The sequence below is a fragment of the Ostrea edulis genome, chromosome 4, assembly GCF_947568905.1.
Source record: "Ostrea edulis chromosome 4, xbOstEdul1.1, whole genome shotgun sequence".
Lineage (NCBI taxonomy): Eukaryota > Metazoa > Mollusca > Bivalvia > Ostreida > Ostreidae > Ostrea > Ostrea edulis.
The window spans coordinates 22705827-22726085 of record NC_079167.1 but is presented as its reverse complement, the minus strand read 5'-3'; the positions used below and the strand labels follow the sequence as shown (position 1 = coordinate 22726085).

The 20259-nt window shown below is 35.9% G+C and overlaps 2 protein-coding genes and 1 long non-coding RNA gene across 3 annotated transcripts in view; 1 reads left to right on the top strand and 2 right to left on the bottom strand.

Moving 5' to 3' along the window:
* The window catches only part of LOC125670077 (short-chain collagen C4-like), a 32195-nt gene extending 16144 nt beyond the window's left edge, over positions 1-16051 (top strand). Inside the window, exon 3 of the mRNA XM_056162251.1 lies at positions 15559-16051. Within this exon, the coding sequence (XP_056018226.1) occupies positions 15559-16028 (470 nt within the window). The 3' untranslated portion in view covers positions 16029-16051. The remainder of the gene's footprint in view (positions 1-15558) is intronic.
* Positions 3275-4135, bottom strand: LOC130054043 (uncharacterized). The gene is made up of 3 exons (XR_008802304.1): positions 4052-4135; positions 3895-3948; positions 3275-3712 (listed from the first exon to the last, which is right to left on the bottom strand). It is a non-coding gene; the product is annotated as an uncharacterized LOC130054043 (long non-coding RNA).
* Positions 10156-10787, bottom strand: LOC130054042 (suppressor of cytokine signaling 2-like). Its single transcript, XM_056162252.1, has one exon. It carries the CDS (start codon positions 10780-10782, stop codon positions 10156-10158), a length of 627 nt encoding a protein of 208 aa, XP_056018227.1. The 5' UTR covers positions 10783-10787.
* Positions 16052-20259: the final 4208 nt, after the last annotated feature.

The following is a 20259-nucleotide window of genomic DNA, read 5'->3' as shown; positions in this document are numbered from 1 at the left end:
AGTTGTGTTATACATGTACAATAAAAAATCTATTTTCTATGATCATTATTTTATTATAAATTTTGGGTTTTTTAAAAGTTTCATTTATGATTGCCGTTTCAGCTCACCTGAGCCGAAGGCCCAAGTAAGCATTTCTGATCGAAATTTGTCCGTTGTCTGTCTGTCTGTCGTAAACTTTTCACATTTTCATCTTCGTACAAGTGTAATATAGATTTACTTTAATTATGTAAAATTAAAAATTTGAAGACAAAAAACCCATTTCCTATGATAATCATTTATCTTAAATTTTGAGTTTTCAAAATGTTTCATTTCTGGTTGCCGTTTTAACTCACTTGAGCCGAAGGCTCAGGTGAGCTTTTCTTTTGTCCGTTGTCTGTCGTCGTCGTCGTAAACTTTTTACATTTTCATCTTCTCCAGAACCACAGGGTCAATTTCAACCAAACTTGGTACAAAGCATCCTTGGGTAAAAGGAAATTCAAGTTTGTTCAAATGAAGCGTCATGCCCCCTCCAAAGGGGAGATAATCACAAAAATGCTAAAATGGGGGGGGGGGGGGCATTTAAAAAGCTTCTCAAGAACTACTGGGCCAGAAAAGCTGAAATTTACAAGGAATCTTTCGGACAAAGTGGAGATTCAAGTTTTTTTTCTAAAAATCATGACCCCTGGGTAGGGTGGGACCACAATAGGGGATCAAAGTTTTACATGCGAATGTATAGGGAACCAAACTTGGCACAAAGCATCCTTAGATATGAAAAGTCATACCCATCTGCAAGGGCATATGATAATTTTAAATGAATTTGTAGTCAAGTTTAATAATTTTAAAGTTTAATAATTAATGAATTTTTAGTCGTAATTTTTGAAAAGTTTTTTTCCTGAACCAAGCTGCGTGTATAATGATATTTTTGCTCAAGCTTGTTTCTTGCTAGGAACTAATGCTTAGATGAGCGATGTGGCCCATAGACCTCTTGTTAAAGACTTGCTCTCATAGACTAATGCATGGATTTTTCTGAAAAGTTGTACACCCTTTACTCACCATATCAAGATGTACATGTACATTTCACATTGACATTTTGATTTGACAACCCCCCCCCCCCCCTTCTCTCACCTCTGTCGGCGCAGGTTCGAAACCCGCTCGCGCTGGTAAGTGAGAGAGTTTCCCAGTTTACTTTCGGAAGGTCGGTGGTCTCTTCCCAGGTACATTGTATCTGGGTTCTCTCTTCCACTAATAAAAACTGGGCACCACCATATAACTGAAAAATTGTTGAGTGTGACGGAAAACATTAAATCACCCCCCCCCCTTCTTTTTCCAGGTGTTTCTTCAGCTGAATGAACTTTTGTAATGACCTGTTCTCTCACTGAGACAACAAAATAAGTTTAGGATAGAGTATAATGGAATCAGTGTGTCAGTTTGTCTGTCTTATTACATCGGATTATCCCTTGCAAACGAATTTGGGGTGGGGTGGGGGTGGGGTGGGGTAAATTAGAATCCCCTTGTCCGTAGGTCATATTCAACAAGTTCAAGGTCAGATTTATTTATTACAATACTGGATTATTTCCACTTCCATTTCTTTGATATCCCCAAACAAACAGGCAGCTTATACATGTGTATACTCATTACTGCATTGGTCAATTGTGTTAGACAATTATATATTGTATTAAATTCTGAAATCTTACGTAGATCATTCACAAGTTTAAAATGGTCTTTATAAAATGTAACATCGATTAGACATTTTTATTCTCTCCTACAAAAATGAATTTATTCAATTGTGGTATTTGCTTTATATCCAGGCGAAGAACTTCTGGTTTTTAAAGTTCTGGTTAGGTAAATATTTCAATTTCGTTTTCCAATTTCTTGGGTTCCAGTCAGCAAAAACTACCCAGAAGATGCGACGCTTGGCGATGTAAACAGTTAAATTATACATTCAAATCCCTCTTCGGAGGTTGTGGTAGAATTGGGGTCCAAAACTGCCGCAATTAAGAATTTTGAAAATCAGTATGAAATTATGACATACCAGAAAAAAAGATCCGAGCAATCACAGGAAAAACATTAAAAGTACATTGATATTTATTCTTTTATTTAAAAAAAATACTGAAAAAATATTCTGACGATGAATTTAACTAAATATTAAATAAGAGTCCAGATCCATCAAAACAAGAGTCCAGATCCATCAAAACAAGTGTCCAGAACCATCAGAACAAGAGTCCAGATCCGTCAAAACAAGAGTCATCCTCAGGGTTTTAGTGTTATCCTAGAAAATCGAAGGACAAGCTCATCCACTAGGTTAGAACGAGTGTTGCATTCAGGTTTTGTCCTCTTCGATGTCTCAACTGGGTCGGTGAATCTTTGTCTTTTACGAGATTTCTGAAGAGATAAATTTAATAAATAAACACGGTCTTTTACGTACATTTGAAAAGTTTGCGTCATGTTAAACCTTTTTTTTTATCATAATACATGTACTTACTTTTTCTGCCTTAGTTTCCTTATGAGACTGAGCTCCCGCTGATTTACTCCCCTTCTTGGACATCTGTTTATAACAGATATATACGTGTATATACAGCCATTGTTAATGTAATCATTTTCATTGAAATTTAATAGTATATAAATTATGTGATAAACTTCAAAGTGTACTTAGTGATTTGAAAATAAACGTAAAAACCGAGCATGACATTTTGCACAACTTTAAGTGTACTTTTCTTAATTTACTGGGGCTAGGGACACAAAACTAGATAATATGAATTTCATTGATAGATGACATCATGTATATTGTCGAGCCTGTTAAAAACAGCAGATGATTCTCTGCAATGAAACTGAAGGTAATAACTCAAGCGTCCCTAACATGCCACAGAATTAATTCCCCATAATTCATCACTCCTAACCCCCTCCCAAACCCAATGTTTTCTGGGAAATTCCTACCCATATAGTCAGTCCAATTGGCAAAGGAGACAATTTTGCAAATTCTCTGATTCGCTTTTTAAATGACTTCATTTACATGAATTCTAGCTGCAGATCTGTAGCTCTCTGAGAAACTATTGGGACTGTTCCAATATTTTGTCACAGAGCTATAGTTCTGCAGCTATATGAATTCATGCTATGTATAAGATATACAGCACATATGCGTATAAAACCTTCTGGTAATATTGTATACAGTTGGGGGAGATGTTCACTATACATATGTAGAGAATCTTTATAGAAATTGTTCCAATGGATTCTATGTAGTAAACCTTTCAGAGAGGATTTCCTAGTTTCGGGGGGGGGGGGGGGGGGGTGGCTCACCGGTATAAACTTTGAATACCTAGATTAAATAAGTGTATATATGATGTAATCCTGAAGACATGGTCCAGGTAAAACAAAAACACGTTCATATTCTACGTATCTCCTCCATATGGAGGAATATAGTTTGGCGAAAATGTCACGGGGAGACTTGTTTTCTTCGGAGAGGGTTATATCAATAACTGTAGTATTACATGCAGTAATTACTTACGGACTCTCGTATAGACGTCAGCATTGCTGATACATTTTGCTCTATACTGGTCCACAAAGACAGATCCTAAAAGATTAAACCATCTGTGACCTAACATGTATATATGCATAAAACTAGGATATATCAAATCATCAAAATAAAAGAAAAAAGAATTAGAAAACAACAGACCTTTGGATGACTTTTGTGATGCTCTCCACTAGAGGAGCCTCGCCGGCGAATCTGAGACTGCGTCTATGAGTGTATAAATCGAGTAGTTAAATCGGATCATACTTCCTATCGACATATCTTTAGGCAGTTTTTGGTTCGTTCCGATTTCCATAATTACCATGATCCACCCCCCAAACTAATTATCTTGCAGCATACACAAATGTACATTCACATACCTGTATTGTGCATGAATTTATATGTTTTACCTTTGTTTGTCGGGATCTACTTTTGTTACTTCTTTTATAATTCTGTGTGGCAACCTACATGATATAGAAAGAACATGAAATTTCAATATTTTATGAAACTCTATAAAAATTTAGAACCTGCTTCAACATAATTATTGTAGTAATTAAATGATCGAACCTCGTTTGACGACAGAGAGAGGTTCCGAAGAGCTGATGTGGCATCTTCGATATTTGCTTCATCAAATTTCTGAAAAGGGAAAACATTCTTCAGTACACATTACTGTGTTTAAATCATGGACTCGGAAATAGGTCCTGATCAAAACCGAGACTTCCGATAGTGAGAGAAAACAGGAGTAAAACTTTACTTTGGAGTGTGTGATGCTCTAAAGATATCTCATTAAGAATTTTATCACGAAAGTGAACTGTTACAGACATTTTATGAATTAAGACTGGTTAATAATACACGTATCAACACTTCGCCGCGAGTTACGTCCCTTTGCGGGGTCAACCAAAGGTCAATCGGTGAAAAACCAAGTTTTCCTTCTTTACCTTACCAAATGTAAGATGTTATTACTTTGAATTTTAGCCAATTACCAAGTTTTCATACAAGTTAATGGGTTGCCCCAATCTGGGGCATTATTGTAGTTGACTGCAATGGTTGGAAAAATAACTGATGTCAAAGCTACAGATAGGAAAATTACAAAGGCCAACGTAGGGAAATACGATTTTTATCCGGGAGATGGCGGACAAGGGACGTAACTTTCGCGAAGTGTTGATACGTGTATTGTCTACAGCTATTTCAAAGACGATTAACCTAGAGTATTTTGGTTAAAACATAACAAAAGGAAATTCTTAGCGATATATATCGTTCACATCGTGGAATATTTACCCTCTTGTTTCCTGAATTTTTCATCTCAGTAGAAATTTTCTTCCCTAATATATACTAGTATTGCACAGCTTTTTTTACGTGCCTGTTTCCTCCGTAAGAATGCGTTGGAAACAAGCTGTAACTCTGCAACGTCATAATTGATAACGTCATAATCCATAACGTCATAATCCATTATAGGAGCCAATAGGAAATGTTTACCCGCGGGTGATCATACATTGTACCTCGTTCTACAAAACTCCGACGATGGCCAACAGGTGCATGTCATAAAATATTTTTCTGATTAATAGATAAACAAAATTTAATCTATCGCGCTTCGTGAAAATTATAACTGTGTGGAAGGTTTCGCCATTCTTGCATCGTTCTAGAACACATCTTATTGTGTAAATACACAAAAGAATATACAACTTGAATGCGAGTTCTCCCTCTATAAAGTTACACACTAAATAAATCTGATAGGACTAAATCAAATTAAATTATCCGCCGAACAGACTATTCAAAATCTGTTACATTTATTAAGATACCACAGAGTCGTCCACTTCTGCTTCATACTTAGATATTTTATTGAAAGTAGATATTAACGGCAAATTAACAACTCAACTTTATGACAAACGGGATGATTTCAGCTTCTCCATCGTCAACTTCCCCTATTTATGTAGCAATATTCCATTATCACCTGCATATGGTGTTTATATCTATAAACTGATTCGATACGCAAGAGCTTGTTCTGCGTATTGTCAGTTTTTAAATCAAATGATTAATCATATTTTGTTGAATTAGCGTACCACACCTACTGTGACACGGGTCATCCGTTTTTGAGGTCATCTCCGAGGACCCGTGACATTCACACCTGATGCCGAGGGTTTGGCGATGGAATTGTCACTACCTGTTTTAACGACCTAGGTCTGTCGCGGCCCGGATTCGAACCCTGGCTGTCCGCATACAGGGTGCGAACACTCTACCTCTAGACCACCTCAGCGGTGGTAATACTATTGATACTAAATTCTGACTATAGATATTTAAAAAAAGAGCAGGTGTAATTTACCAAAATTGTAATTTCATGATCCAGGGATAGGGTTTTAGTTCCGGGTGGGACCAAAATTATTATGGTGACCATTGTTTTTTACAACATCATATAAAGTTCATTTTTGAACATGTTGAAAAGTTTCAGGACATTGTTTCCAATCCATATTTGTTATTTCCTTACAGGAAATGTATTATTTAGTTGTGCGAAAATAAAGAATAACGCATGAACATTTTTTTTACTGTTGTTCCTGCTCATTAATATTACAGACAGAATTCATGAAGTCAGCTTAGGGCTTTTCAGTACTTTGATTATACGATCTCCACAGGCGGATCCAGGAATTGCGGTTACGGGGGACGCCACTTTATGAGGCAGGGGGTCTGGGGCCGCCTTGAGGCCCCCAGTGAGCCGGGGGCGAAGCTCTGGTGGGGGCCCAGGGGGCGAAGCCCCCGAAAGCTCCTGGATTTTACAGATTTTATAGGGCTTGAAATATGTCTCCTATTTATAGTCATTTGTACTATTTTCTATATTTTTTTATATTAGGTAAAATTGTTAAAATGACGCAAATTTTAAGGGTTTTTGGAAAAAAAAGTAAGTTCTCCCAATAAAGTAATTCAAGAAATCAAAAGATTTTGCCATTTATTTCTCCGGGAAAGAAAGAAATTATTGCTTTTTCAATCGTTTATTACATTTTTTCTAAACAATATATCACGATTTACCTTAAATTTGAAAATTACCTTAAATTCCGTCACTGATCTCATGGTGGGTATCAGGGACTAACTTTTTAGACAAGGCAGTCTTCTTGTGTATTCGAAATACACATACACCGTGCCATGCCGTGTCCACGGACCATTTTACACCGTGTGTTGGGGGAATACTCGTGGTCTCGATCTACTGTAGATTTTATTATCAACATTATTGTATTCACCCGTAAAATTACTAACTGAACCTAACATACATTAACTACGCAAATAATATATCAGTTTACAGCGTACAGTACCTGGCCATGAGTCATAATTGTGTATTTTTTCACAAAATATATTTCATTGAAAAAATGCCTTTTTGAATAAGTTTAGTGTAGCTAATTTTTATAGATATACTAACAAAATATACACAATTGTTTGTAGTTTCTTCACATGATTTCAAAGTGATTTTTAATATCTATAGGTTTTGCGGTGAAATCACATGTCAAATGCTAAATTGAAATTTTACGACTCAAAGTTAAGAAATCATTATGTTTCGAGGTTAAAAAGTTTGCCTTGATGATTTCAAAAACTATTCTCAATTATCATGGTATCACAATTTGCTTAGCATCATGGAAAAGAAAATTTGAACAATTTTGCATATATTTCATAATCTTTTCTAACACTAGGCCTACCTCCAATTATTTCCTCATCATACAAAATCTTCTCTTCATTAAAGTCTCAAAAGCTTACACTCGAACAGCGTCCATAACAAACAACAACAGCATAAATTCAATACACATCTATATTAAAATAAACAACATCACATTGTCGGTTTTTTGTCCCTTACGAAACTTGGGCCGAAACGATTAGGTATCTAAGGCCGAAACGACAAGAGGCCGAAAAAACTTGAGGCCGAACAAACCTAGGGCCGAACTGTAAAAAGGCCGAAACAACTTGCATCGCTCCGCAACACACAGCACGATCCTCCGTTAACATGATTACCACAACACGATCCTCTGTAACAAGATTACCACAACACGATTCTCTGTAACATGATTACCGCAACATGATCCTCTGTAATATGATTACCACAACACAATCCTCTGTAATATGATTACCACAACACAATCCTCCGCAACATGATCCTCTGTAACATGATTACCACAACACAATCCTCCGCAACACGATCCACTATAACATGAGTACCGCAACACGATCCAATATAACATGATTACCGCAACACGATCCTCTGTAACATGATTACCACAACACGATCCTCTGTAACATGATTACCGCAACACGATCCTCTGTAACATGATTACTACAACACAATCCTCTGTAACATGATTACCACAACACGATCCTCTGTAACATGATTACCGCAACACGAATCTCTGTAACATGATTACCACAACACGATCCTCTGTAACATGATTACCGCAACACGAATCTCTGTAACATGATTACCACAACACGATCCTCTGTAACATGATTACCGCAACACGATCCTCTGTAACATGATTACCACAACACGATCCTCTGTAACATGATTACCGCAACACGATCCTCTGCAACACAATCCTCTGTAACATGATTACCACAACACGATCCTCTGTAACATGATTACCGCAACACGAATCTCTGTAACATGATTACCGCAACACGATCCTTTGTAACATGATTACCACAACACGATCCTCCGCAACACGATCCTCTGTAACATGATTACCACAACACGATCCTCCGCAACACGATCCTCTGTAATATGATTACCGCAACACGATCCTCTGTAACATGATCCTCTGTAACGTGATTACCGCAACACGATCCTCTGTAATATGATTACCACAACACGATCCTCCACAACACGATCCTCTGTAACATGATAACGCGTCCCATAATCAATCCGTCCCTTAGTCGATCCGTCCCTAGACTATATACTATCCGTCCCATAGTTAATACGTCCCCTAGTCGATCCGGCCCAGAAAAAAATAATATTTTTTCAAGCGCTATTTACAGTACTGAATTGATATAATTCATCTGCGTATTTCATCTTCATGGTGTGTGTGCCGCTGATATCTTCTGCCATCAGGTAGTCATCCTTTAATATGCTCTATGGTATTTATGGCTTGATTGCAGACTAATTAACCTTGATCAAACGTAATGTATATTAATCTTCTTGAGACTGTTTATCATAACAAATATCTCTTCTTTTAAAAGCAATAAAAACATACTTTGCCAAAGTATTTAAGGTATTTGTATTTGTTCCTCCATATTGAAATAAGCTTTCTGATTTCAGTATTTCCCAAAAAGAAGAGATGTTTTGATATTTGACAGCTTTTTCTAAGATCATTATACACAACAATATTCGATAAAGTGGGCTTAATTTTCAATACAAAGACAAAATTTACATACTCTGTCATTTCTTGGAATATTTCTATACCTGACACATTCTATTTCCAAATCATGAGCAATTCTTTGAACTTCTGGAGTTTAAAAAAAATGTAGGTTACTGTAAGCTTGTAATTAAAATGATCAAAGGTTGCACAACAATGCAGTTATAAAAACTGTTTTCACTCAGGTGTTTTCACAATGATCAGTGGACATGGGACACATTTTCATAACCATCTCACTTCAAACAACAATTATAAATCCTTATTTTTATTTTATTTACACGTCTGATTTAGGCAGTTAACTATAACTGCAATATATATGCAAAAACTTCCCTTTTCATCATTTATTGTATCTTTGATTTAAAAAAAATGGAGGCGACTAAGCAAAATGGGCCGAATCGGTCTAGGGGACGGCAAAGGCAAAAAACATACTAGAAATGTATAATCTTTTACATCTTTTACATCTGACATCCACACTATATACATGTATATGATAGAATCTAAATATTATACATGTATCAATGGCTATAAATCAAGATAAATTTTGTTAATGTGTAGGACCAGCTCACTTTTGACCTAAGTTTCATTTCCCCTTATAGAGTGGGCTTGTCTGTCTTGAAGGCCGTTAGTTATGAAGATAAACGACGGATTTCTTCCTGTATCTACATTTTATCTGTTATTTTGTAGAAGACCACGGATTATTGGGTTGTTCTTTTTTGAAAAAACAAAACTTGAATCATAGTACCTTCTAATGTGAAAAGGTGAAAATAAAGAACCGTGATCAATATCATAACTCTTATAAGAAATACAAAATTAAAAGTTGGACAAAAACAGAGTGAAACACGGATCAGGTGCCTGGGAAGCCGCCGTGAGCCAGCCCTATATCTTGATCAGGTAAATTTAACGCAGTAATCCATAGTCAAAATCATTGTATAAAGAAAGGTCTAACGAAACTTAAATAAGAAAAACATTTTTATTATTCCATTTCAAGCATTAATTCAAATTGAAAATAGTAGTAAAGCAACACATACTAAACAAGAGGTTTTTTTTTACATGGGTATACATGATAAACATTGACCCCCAAAGTGAGGTAGTTAACATTCTGTCCATCCCAGATATGAGTTCGTTTTCACAATGTCAATCCCAGATATGAGTTCGTTTTCACAATGTCAATCCCAGATATGAGTTCGTTTTCACAATGTCAATCCCAAATATGAGGTCGTTTTCACTATGTCAATCCCAGATATGAGGTAGTTTTCACATTGGGAATATGCGGTGTTTGGACACCAGAAGTTAATTAATGTACGGATATTCCTTCAGGTAGCTTTTGAGGGGCCTAGGGATGGGTAACTTATCCATGCTGTTCAATACTTTTGTCTTGCTCAGGGTTTTCGGTAGATTTCTGTTTATTGACAAACGACACAGATGTCTTAGATCCGAGACGCAATTCAGCTTGGGTTTCTGCAATACTATCGGTAAGTCACTTTTCCCCGAGTTTTCTAGCCATCTACCTGCATTACTTTTCCCCATCTGTGTCATACGAGCGTAGAAGTCCACCAAACCAACTGCACTGTCGAATGTCGGCATCTTTGCACGAATATTTTCGTTACAATCCATCTGAAACTTGCCTTTGTGGTAAAGAATCCTCGCACTGGTAGCATCCCTACCTGTTTTGACACTTAGAGAATATAAATACCTAGAATCGGAGCTGTCCCTGATTAGAAAAGTCCCTTCTGGTTCCTTCTGTAGTAAACGTACTGCGTCCTTACGTGTGAAATGTTCGTAATACCACCCTGTCTGTGCTAACGAATTTGCTGTTCCGATCTGGATAGTCATGTCTTTTGCACAATAATAGGCCGGGTCTCTCACGATCTTACTTTGTTTTGACCTGCTCGGGCCATCCTGAGACTGGTCGTTCATAACAATATTCATCTTCATTAACAATTTTAACGTCCCTTTGTCTGATTCTAACGGTCAGTGGATTTACAGAGCATGTGTTTTGTAAATGGCTTCTCGGGCGATATTTAAAGATCTAATTTTTTTGGTTAACGCCCACAAAATCCAGTTCTCTTGAGATTGATCATATGATACCTGTCAATCAATAAGAAGATGATAGCCCCTAATTAGATGACGTGAGGGTCCAAGCACTACCTGCCAACCGCGGGATATGTGTGTTTTTACAGTGACCCATACCGACGCCCTAACCTTTCAAGTTGCCGCTAGGTATGACTCCATATCGAGGGCTGTATATTACAGTATATGCATCACGAGTACATGGCTGGTTTAACGGCAATATGAAATTGAAATAAAGCATTTTATTGTTCACCTTATAATTCATTTGGAACATTGGGAATTTGTGGACATTAATTATGATTTTAAGCCATTAAGCATGAAAGCCAAACACTGAGTATTCCTAAGGGTAATGTACATCTTATCAAATCTTCATCCTCAAGACATAACAGGATTTTCACAAAGTCTTTCATATTGTAATACACTATAGGATCAAAACTTAAATACTGAATATTGAAATAATCACTAATCTTTATAACATTGTTAAGAGTATATATGACCAGAACAAATCTTATGTTCGTATGAAGTTTTAACCTAAAGTTGGAGTTAAACAAGGTGATGCTCTGGGTCCATACTTATTTTAAGATATCTATTGACATTTCTGACTCACTTGTTTTAATACTTCTTATTGCATGCTGGTGATATTTCTTTTGTCTACGACAGCAAAAGAAATCCATATAAAACTTAATTAAGCAACTGCTGTAAGGATTAGTGTTTGAAAGTTAATCCTACTAAGAAAAAGTTCTAATATCTAACAAAGGCGTATATTTTTTCCTGTTAAAACCAATCTGAATTTTTTTTTTAAAAAAAAGGCAATGATGTAAATAATGTACTTAAGCAGAAAATTGAGTGCTTCTGATTCTGATTTTTGTTCGTTTACCCAAAACAAATTATACAACAAGGTTCTCATAGCATACCACAAATTATGCAAAATAAATATCCGCTAAGTACAAAATTGTATACCGGGTACATGTTTTTCATTGTACGATCAAGTTTATTTTGTTGTATTGTTCGGATATATGGGGAGTCGTTAACCAACTCATAAAGCAGCTGGAATTGATAATTCAATAATGTTCTCGATTATCTCACATCCTCTATCAGAAACACACTCTACTGTGTGGATTCCTAGTGAAAAGTCATTGTCTTGTTCTTGAAATATGGCAATACCGTATGGAACAAGAATCCCAAATTATAGGAGATGATTTGCAAGTTTCTGCAGAAAGAATAAACGCTGACATTACGATAGCTTCTAATAGAAGACAAACAGCTAAATTAACAAATATGTTAAAAATTCACAATGATTTTAATTAGTTCCCCAATATTTGAAAGAAATTTGTCCAAATATCCGCAGGAATTTATCAGAATATAATACTCACAATTCTTACGATTTAGATTTGAAGTATATGAAAAATCATTTATTTCCGATACAGTCAGAAAAGGGGGGGGGGTAGCTTAGGGGGATGACTTCAATTGATAAATTAAAACAACGCCCTCGAAATCACCTTTAAATTATTCCTATGATAAGCGATATCTTATTACTATTCTTACCATATCAAGATATTCTTGCATTCTATATAATGATCTTCATCGTAAAAAATACTTCTTGCCTCTCCAAGTCATCTTGATTTGTACATGTATAACATAATTAATATTTTGTATACGGGAAAGGTTTTCTAAGTTGCTAGAACTTGTAACCAATCCCCTATTTGTATATTTATGGAATAAGGTATGTTCAAATCATAACTTCTCCCAGATTAGTGCTGTATAAAGAATTAGGATGGGATACTCTATCAAATTAGCGATAACATATTATGATGACCATTAAAAGCGTGAAATACGGGTAGATAATTTATTAAATGTTTTGATAAGATATGATTGAGTTCCTAAACTCCCCCCGAATACATAATATATTAATAATAATAATTTACATAACAAATACATAATGTCGGTAGTGGATGAATCGTTCCCTGCTCATCGGGTAATTATTGCTGGCATTGTTCCACGATATCTTTATAAAATAGAAAAATCTTTGAAAGACACCGCGAGGTGTCGCCCTGGTGTGTTTATTCTTGTTATGTTTGTTTTTAATAATTGTTCAGAAACGTGAACTATGACACCTCACCTAAACGTGAGTATATTTACCCCTTTCATAAACCTGTGATCGACTACAATGATTTTCAAATGAGAACCACGATTTGTGCCATAATTATAATCAAATTAGTTGACACCCTGGTAATAGAGTCAAACACATAATGTCGGTAGTGGATGAATCGTTCCCTGCTCATCGGGTAATTATTGCTGGCACTACTCCCTATGTGCTAATTACATAATTCTTTGGTAAAGATTTAGGTAACACCTATTCAGATTTGACCACGCCTACTTCTCAGATGCTCAATTCCAAGAACAGCGTGCACTGTTTTCAGTAATCTTGGAGTAAATCCCTGAATAGATATAATATATATATATATATATATATATATATATATATATATATATATATATTATATCTATTCAGGGATTTACTCAAGATTATATATATATATATATATATATAATTTATTTTCATACATACAACAATTCTCTACATTTGCACCTGCAACTATGATGTGCACCTTCTGTAACAACAAAGTATTTTTATGAATGCTCTATAAAATATTTATAGTAAAATATAAATGAAATTTTTAAAGGCCGATGTTTTCAACTGGTCGGTTTTCCTCAGGGGCGGAGACAATTTAAGGCAGGTGTGAAGCCCCGAGCCAGAGGAAACCCTATACCGTCCCAAATACACAGGGTGTTATCTGTGTTACCTGCATTACCTGTACATTTTTGTATGATTGAAAACAAAACTAAATAATGTTATAAATTTCTATTTCACATATATGTATTTTGGTTTTTTCAACAAACTACTTGTCAAATATCTTTATCATATAATGCACAGTTCATTTGCTAAGCATTTTGGATTAGCTATGAATTATATTTTCACAATATTTTTCTCCAAACTTTGTCGATGCTTATTTTCTGAAATCGATCAGGCATCAATGAGATTAATGACTAATTGCTGAGTGAAGCTTTATTGTTGGACAGGCTACAAAGGGACAGCGCCAGGGGGAGCCCAGGAACTCAATCATATCTTATCAAAACATTTAATCAATTATCTACCCGTATTTCACACTTTTGATGGTCATCATATTGTATATTTGTATGAATATTTACATGTATTTTCTCAATTCCTTTGTAATTATGGTCCCTCTAGTCGTTTTGGCGCTCAATTTTGTACCTCGTGTCAATAGCTATTTTCAACTGTCTCCTCTCACCTCAGAATTATGTTTCCTAAACCTCTACCTTTCTATGCTTTAGATCATATCCTTACTTTACTATTTTTATTTATCCAACACGTTGATGAAATATAAGAGAAAAGTTTTTGTGCTTTTATTGCCTTACAATAAACTGTTGACATTGTTTAGAGAGTGGTCTGTGGAGTAAACTTTTAATGTTTGGCATCAATGGTAAATTTTTGAAATATGTATCGAGGAATCCAGTATCTCAAAAACCTGAATAAAAAAACTGGGGTGTTTTGGTGGGTTGTTTTTTTTTGTAATGTCGTAGTCTGCTAGGGAGACAAATCTATGTCAATTGTTATTTTCTCTGTATATTAATAATTTAGACAATGTTCTTGCAAATGATAAAGTAGTGAAATTACAAAACTTTACTACTGCAAGAGAAAATTGTTGTTTTTAATGTAATGGTGCCCATTATTCACAATTCATTATTCGTAAATCAGTATTCAAAATGACATATCCCGTGGGGACCCGGGTTACAATAGGTCCTTAGTACCCCTTGTTTGTTGTAAGTGGCGACTATAATTATAAATGGGGCGGGGGTGGGGGGGGGTGGGGGGTAATCGGATATGACCATAAAAACTGAGACCCCGTGTCACAGCAGGTATGGCACGATAAAGACCCCTCCCTGCTCAAAGGTTGTAAGCGCCGAACACAGGCCTAAATTTTGTAGCCCTTCACCGGCATTGGTGACTTCTCAATATGAGTGAAATATTCTCGAGCAATATTCAATCAATCAATCAAAATGACATAATCAGTACAATCACAGTGAAATCTTATCTTCCTCACCCACACACTGTATCTATATAACTAAGTACAACCCACACACTGTATCTATATAACTAAGTACAACCCATACAGTGTATCTATATAAATAATAACAACCCATACACTGTATCTATATAAATAATAACAACACATACACTGTATCTATATAACTAAGTACAACACATACACTGTATCTATATAACTAAGTACAACACATACACTGTATCTATATAACCAAGTACAACACATATACTGTATCTATATAAATAATAACAACACATACACTGTATCTATATAAATAATAACAACACACACACTGCATCTATTGCCAGAATGACGATACGTCTCTTCAGAATGGCAAACCTGTCGTACTAAATGCTTTCTAACTTTTGGGTTACCCAAATTTACGGCAGATGCTAACGATATATCAAAACCACTTGCTGACCAGAGTTTCTCGGAGAGGTACCTTTGCTGTTTTGAAATTAAAGGTGTTCAAAGTTTCATTTATTTTATTTTGCAGGTGTTGTTGGTGGCAGTTTCTACACAGAGACGGGAAATGGAGCGAACACACTGTGTCTTCCACATGATCCGGATTCCATTGATGACCACTTTCCGATCCATCCCGACGGGGGAAGCGCTCATCTATACGGGGGAGAGTACCAGTTTAGCCTGAAGAATGTAGGGTACCAGGACGATGTTCCGTGTGCCGTCTGTCGTGTGACCGGTGCAACATCCGCTTTAATGATCCCCGGAAAGTTGGTATGTCCTGTCGGTTTCGTGAAGCAGTATCAAGGATTTCTGACGTCAAATTCGTATTCAGAACAAAAATCGGAATATCTCTGCCTGGATGACAATCCCGATTTTGTTGAAAGATCCAGAGAAAACCAGAATGGGAAGTTATTTTATCCCGTTGTTACTGTCTGTGGAACTCTTCCTTGTCCTCCATACAAAAACGGTTCTTATGTAACATGTTCCTTATGTACGGCCTAGTTGAAATATAGTCTGAAATGGGACTGTTTTCTGTGATTTTTGAAATGTGAAATGTCTTGTACTTGTGATACAAAATTCCGGTTTGGTTTCAGAGTTTGATTATATTAATTTGCTTCAGTGTCCTGTCTTGGTTCGCTTCATGACCAGGAGCTCGTGGATTCGAGTCCCGCTGGTGCCAAATGGCCGCATTAGACGTAAAAGGAGAGTGCCTTGCGTTTTAAAATCCATTTTTGGTGTCATTCTATTGTTTAAGCGCTACATCATAATTCATAATGAATGGAAAGTTTCAGGCAAATACTTAGCAATGTTCTGTTGGGTTAACTTTGATTTTTATAAACAAGTTTCCTCTAAATCCCCTCCGTCTCTAAGGAGCTTTAAGTTTTAACAAATTGCATGGTAATTTTCAAATTAAAATCCAAAGGAATAGGTTGGAGTTGTTCCCAGGACCTTTCACATGAAAGTCAGAAGTTCTATTTCCTGAGGACAATGGCAACCTTAATTGGGAAAAATTAAACAATAGATATTTCATATAGTCATGATATTTATATAATAGTACTTTTATAATTTATTGAAAGAATTCTCTAAAATTAGTTGTCCCGTGGTGATCAGGGTTAGAAAAGGTTCTCAGTATACCTTGCTTGTTGTAAAAGACGACCAAATGGGGCGGTCTTTCGGATGAGACCGCAAAAATCGAGGCCCCGTGTCACAGCAAGTGTGACACGATAAAAATCCTCCATGCTCAAAGGCCATAAGCGCCGAACATAGGCCTAAATTTTGCAGCCCTTCGCTCAGGGGCGGATCCAGGAATTGCGGTTATGGGGGGGGGGGGAGGGGCGCCACTTTATGAGGCAGGGGGTCTGGGAACTGCCTTGAGGCTCCCAGTGGGTCCAGGATTTTACAGATTTTATAGCGCTTGAAATATGTCTCCTGTTTAAGTCATATGTACTATTTTCTATCATTTTTGATAAGGTGAAATTAGTAAAATGACGCAAATTTTAAGCATTTTGGGGGAAAAGTTCTCCCAGTAAGGTAATTAAAGAAATCAAAAGATTTTGTCATTTATTTCGAAGGAGGTACTCGGACATTAACCTATACGTAAAACGTTCGGCATTCAGATGTGAAAGTCGTGGGTTTTCTGAATGAGACCTTAAAACGAGGTCCCGTGTCAGAGCAAGCTTTGGCACGTTAGGTCTGAGAACGCGAAGCAAACAAACAACAAAACCTAACAAAAATAATTGGTTATACAGTAAAACACATTATCAGACATGTGTTCTTCATGAAATGTGTTGATTTTTCGTTAATAAGTGACACCTAGCCAGTACAATTGAAAGTAATTAACGATTTGCATTAATCGTATTCCCTGAAAGTAATCCTCATTCACCTCAACACGTGACGTTGTATAATCCGTCTTTTAACTTTAAAGGGGCATGAGCACGAACTGATCGAGCTGAAATATTTTATTTTACCATTCTTAATATTTACAATGCTTAACTAAGGTATTTCTAATAACCAGCAAAAATGTTAATGTCTTGTCGAAATTGAAATACATAAAGAAACTGGTTGAGTATACGTACTCAATCGGCTTTGTGATAATTTTGTCATAGTACTTCTTTAGATTTTCTTTGTATACTTAAATCTGGAATTTTCTTTGTGTGTATATATATATATATATATATATATATATATATAGAAAATAAAAATAAATATAAACAAGTTATACTTAAGTGAATCCAATGCAGGTTAAGTAAAGGGACACACTTCAATGTATAGATAGTTGATGTCTATTATGAGGTAGTGTTTGTAATATAATGAATATAAAATATAATATGGTAAAATTGAGGATAACTTCAGCATTATGTATGCATTTTTGTTCTTATTTTTTAACATTTATAAAAATATTTTCCTAGTTTACATAAGTTTGTGACTTTTTCTGTGGATAACAAATGAATTAGTTTATAAGTATAGAGTTTTCTTTGTAATCACAACATTTCTTAACATTATACATTTTTCTGAAATTATTTTTGCAGCCCTGAAATTATCATAAAGTGGGCACCCCCTCCCCAAAAAGTGAAATTCGTCTTCTATTTAATTCTGTATTTGAATACATTTTACAAATTCGTTCATTTCCTGAAACATTATAGTCTATCTCATTCATCCTCTAGTTTATGCGATGACATACGATATTTACTGATATATTGTACAAATGTATTTGTTAAATACAACTGTAATGGAAATCCATCATTTAAATTTTGATGAATTTTCAAAAATCCATTTATTTCTTGCACAGTCACGCCTTTCAGCCTTTGTTTTTACTTGTAATAAAAAGTGCTTTTCGTTTATATTGTGGAAATCACGTACTAGTACAGGGGCGGATCCAGGAATTGCGGTTACGGGGGGCGCCAGTTTATGAGGCAGTGGGTCCAGGGCGAAGCCCTGGTGGGGGTCCAGGGGACGATGCCCCCGGAAGCTCCTGGATTTTACAGATTTTATGGGGCTTGAAATATTTCTCCTATTTAGTCATTTGTACTATTTTCTATCATTTGGATAAGGTGAAATTAATAAAATGACCCAAATTTTAAGGTTTTTCTGGAAAAAATTAAGTTCTCCCAATAAAGTAATTCAAGAAATCAAAAGATTTTGTCATTTATTTCTCCGGGAGTGGAAGAAATTATTGCTTCTTTTATCGTTTAGTACATTTTCCGAAACAAGATACCGCGATTTACCTTAAATTTGCAAAATTTAGGGGGGGGGGGGGGGGGGGCGCCGGCTGTGTCCCCCTCTAAATCCGCCATTATACTAGTAGACTGTATTTTTCTAATTCATAAGGAGTATGTCAAATACATGTTTACCATCTACTAATTCAGCTACCAGAAGAATTTGGATGTTTAATTCCATTCCCAATTTCACATCTTTTTATACTCTCGTCGTTAGACGGGGCGTATTATGTTATAGTGCTGTCCGTGCGTCTGTCTGGCTGACTGGCTTATTGTCCGTCCAAGGTCGTGTTTCCGAACTTTTTTCCGTAACGGATGCATGTACGGCTTTAAACTTTGGTCATAAATTCCCCCTTAAGAACTTAAAAGTAAGTTTGCATTTCGGATGGATTGGTGCACCATGGCCTACTTTAGGGCTAGAATTGTAGGTCAAACAGTTTTCCGGGCTTTTTGTCGTTATGGATACAAATATTGCCCTGAAATTTAGTCATAAGCTTCCTCGCAGAATACATGTTCAGTTTGCATTGCAGCTGGATTGGCCCTTCCGTCCGTGATCTACATTAGAGCTAAAAGTAGGTAAAACAGTTTTCCGAACTTTTCTCCTTATGGATACAGATATTGCCCTGAAATCTAGTCACAGGCTTCCTCTTGAATACAAGTTCAGTTTGCATTTCAGCTGGATTTGTCCGTCCTCGACCGACTTCCGAGCTAAAATAGGCCAAACAGTTTTCAGACTTTTTTTCTTTACGGATACAGATATTGCTCTGAGGTTTAATCACAAGTTTCCTCTCAGAGACATACAAGTTCAGTTTGCATTTCAGCTGGATTAGTCTGCCCTTGACCTCCTTTCAGACTAAAAGTAGGTCAAACAGTAACAGTTTTCCGCCTATTTTTCATTACGGATACAGATATTGCCCTGAAATTTAGTCACAAGTCTCAGAGGAATACAAGTTCAGTTTGTATTTTCAGCTGAATTAGTCTGTTGTTGACCTACTTTTGGGCTAAAAATAGGTCAAAAGTTTTCCGGACTTTTTCATTATGGTACAGATATTGCCCTCAGTTCATATGTCAGATGGATTGGGTGCACCATGATTTACTTTAAGGCTTTTCTGTTCAAAATGTGCGTGGTATCAATTCAGAGTGCATAATATGCTTTCAGGTTGAATTTGATTAACAATATTTTATTATGTATAATACATGAAAGGATTGGACAACAGGCGTTGCCTATATAAGCCCTCTCCATACAAATACATGGTCAAGGTCATACAGATATAGTTATTATATAATATGGCAAGCCCTTTTACTATTTATTCGAAAAATAAGATATCTCTTTGAATTAAAGAGATATCTCTTATTTTAAAGAGATATCTCTTTAAAATGAGAGATATCTCTTTATCTCAAGAGATATCTCTCTAAATAACAGATATCTCTTTCACTTAGAGATATATCTCTTTCATTTAGAGAGATATCTCTTTCATCTAGAGAGATATCTCTTTCACCAAGAGAGATATCTCTTT

Coding starts and splice junctions, on each gene's coding strand:
- LOC130054042 (XM_056162252.1), bottom strand. CDS start 10,782: ATGAACGACCAGTCTCAGGATGGCCCGAGCAGGTCAAAACAAAGTAAG.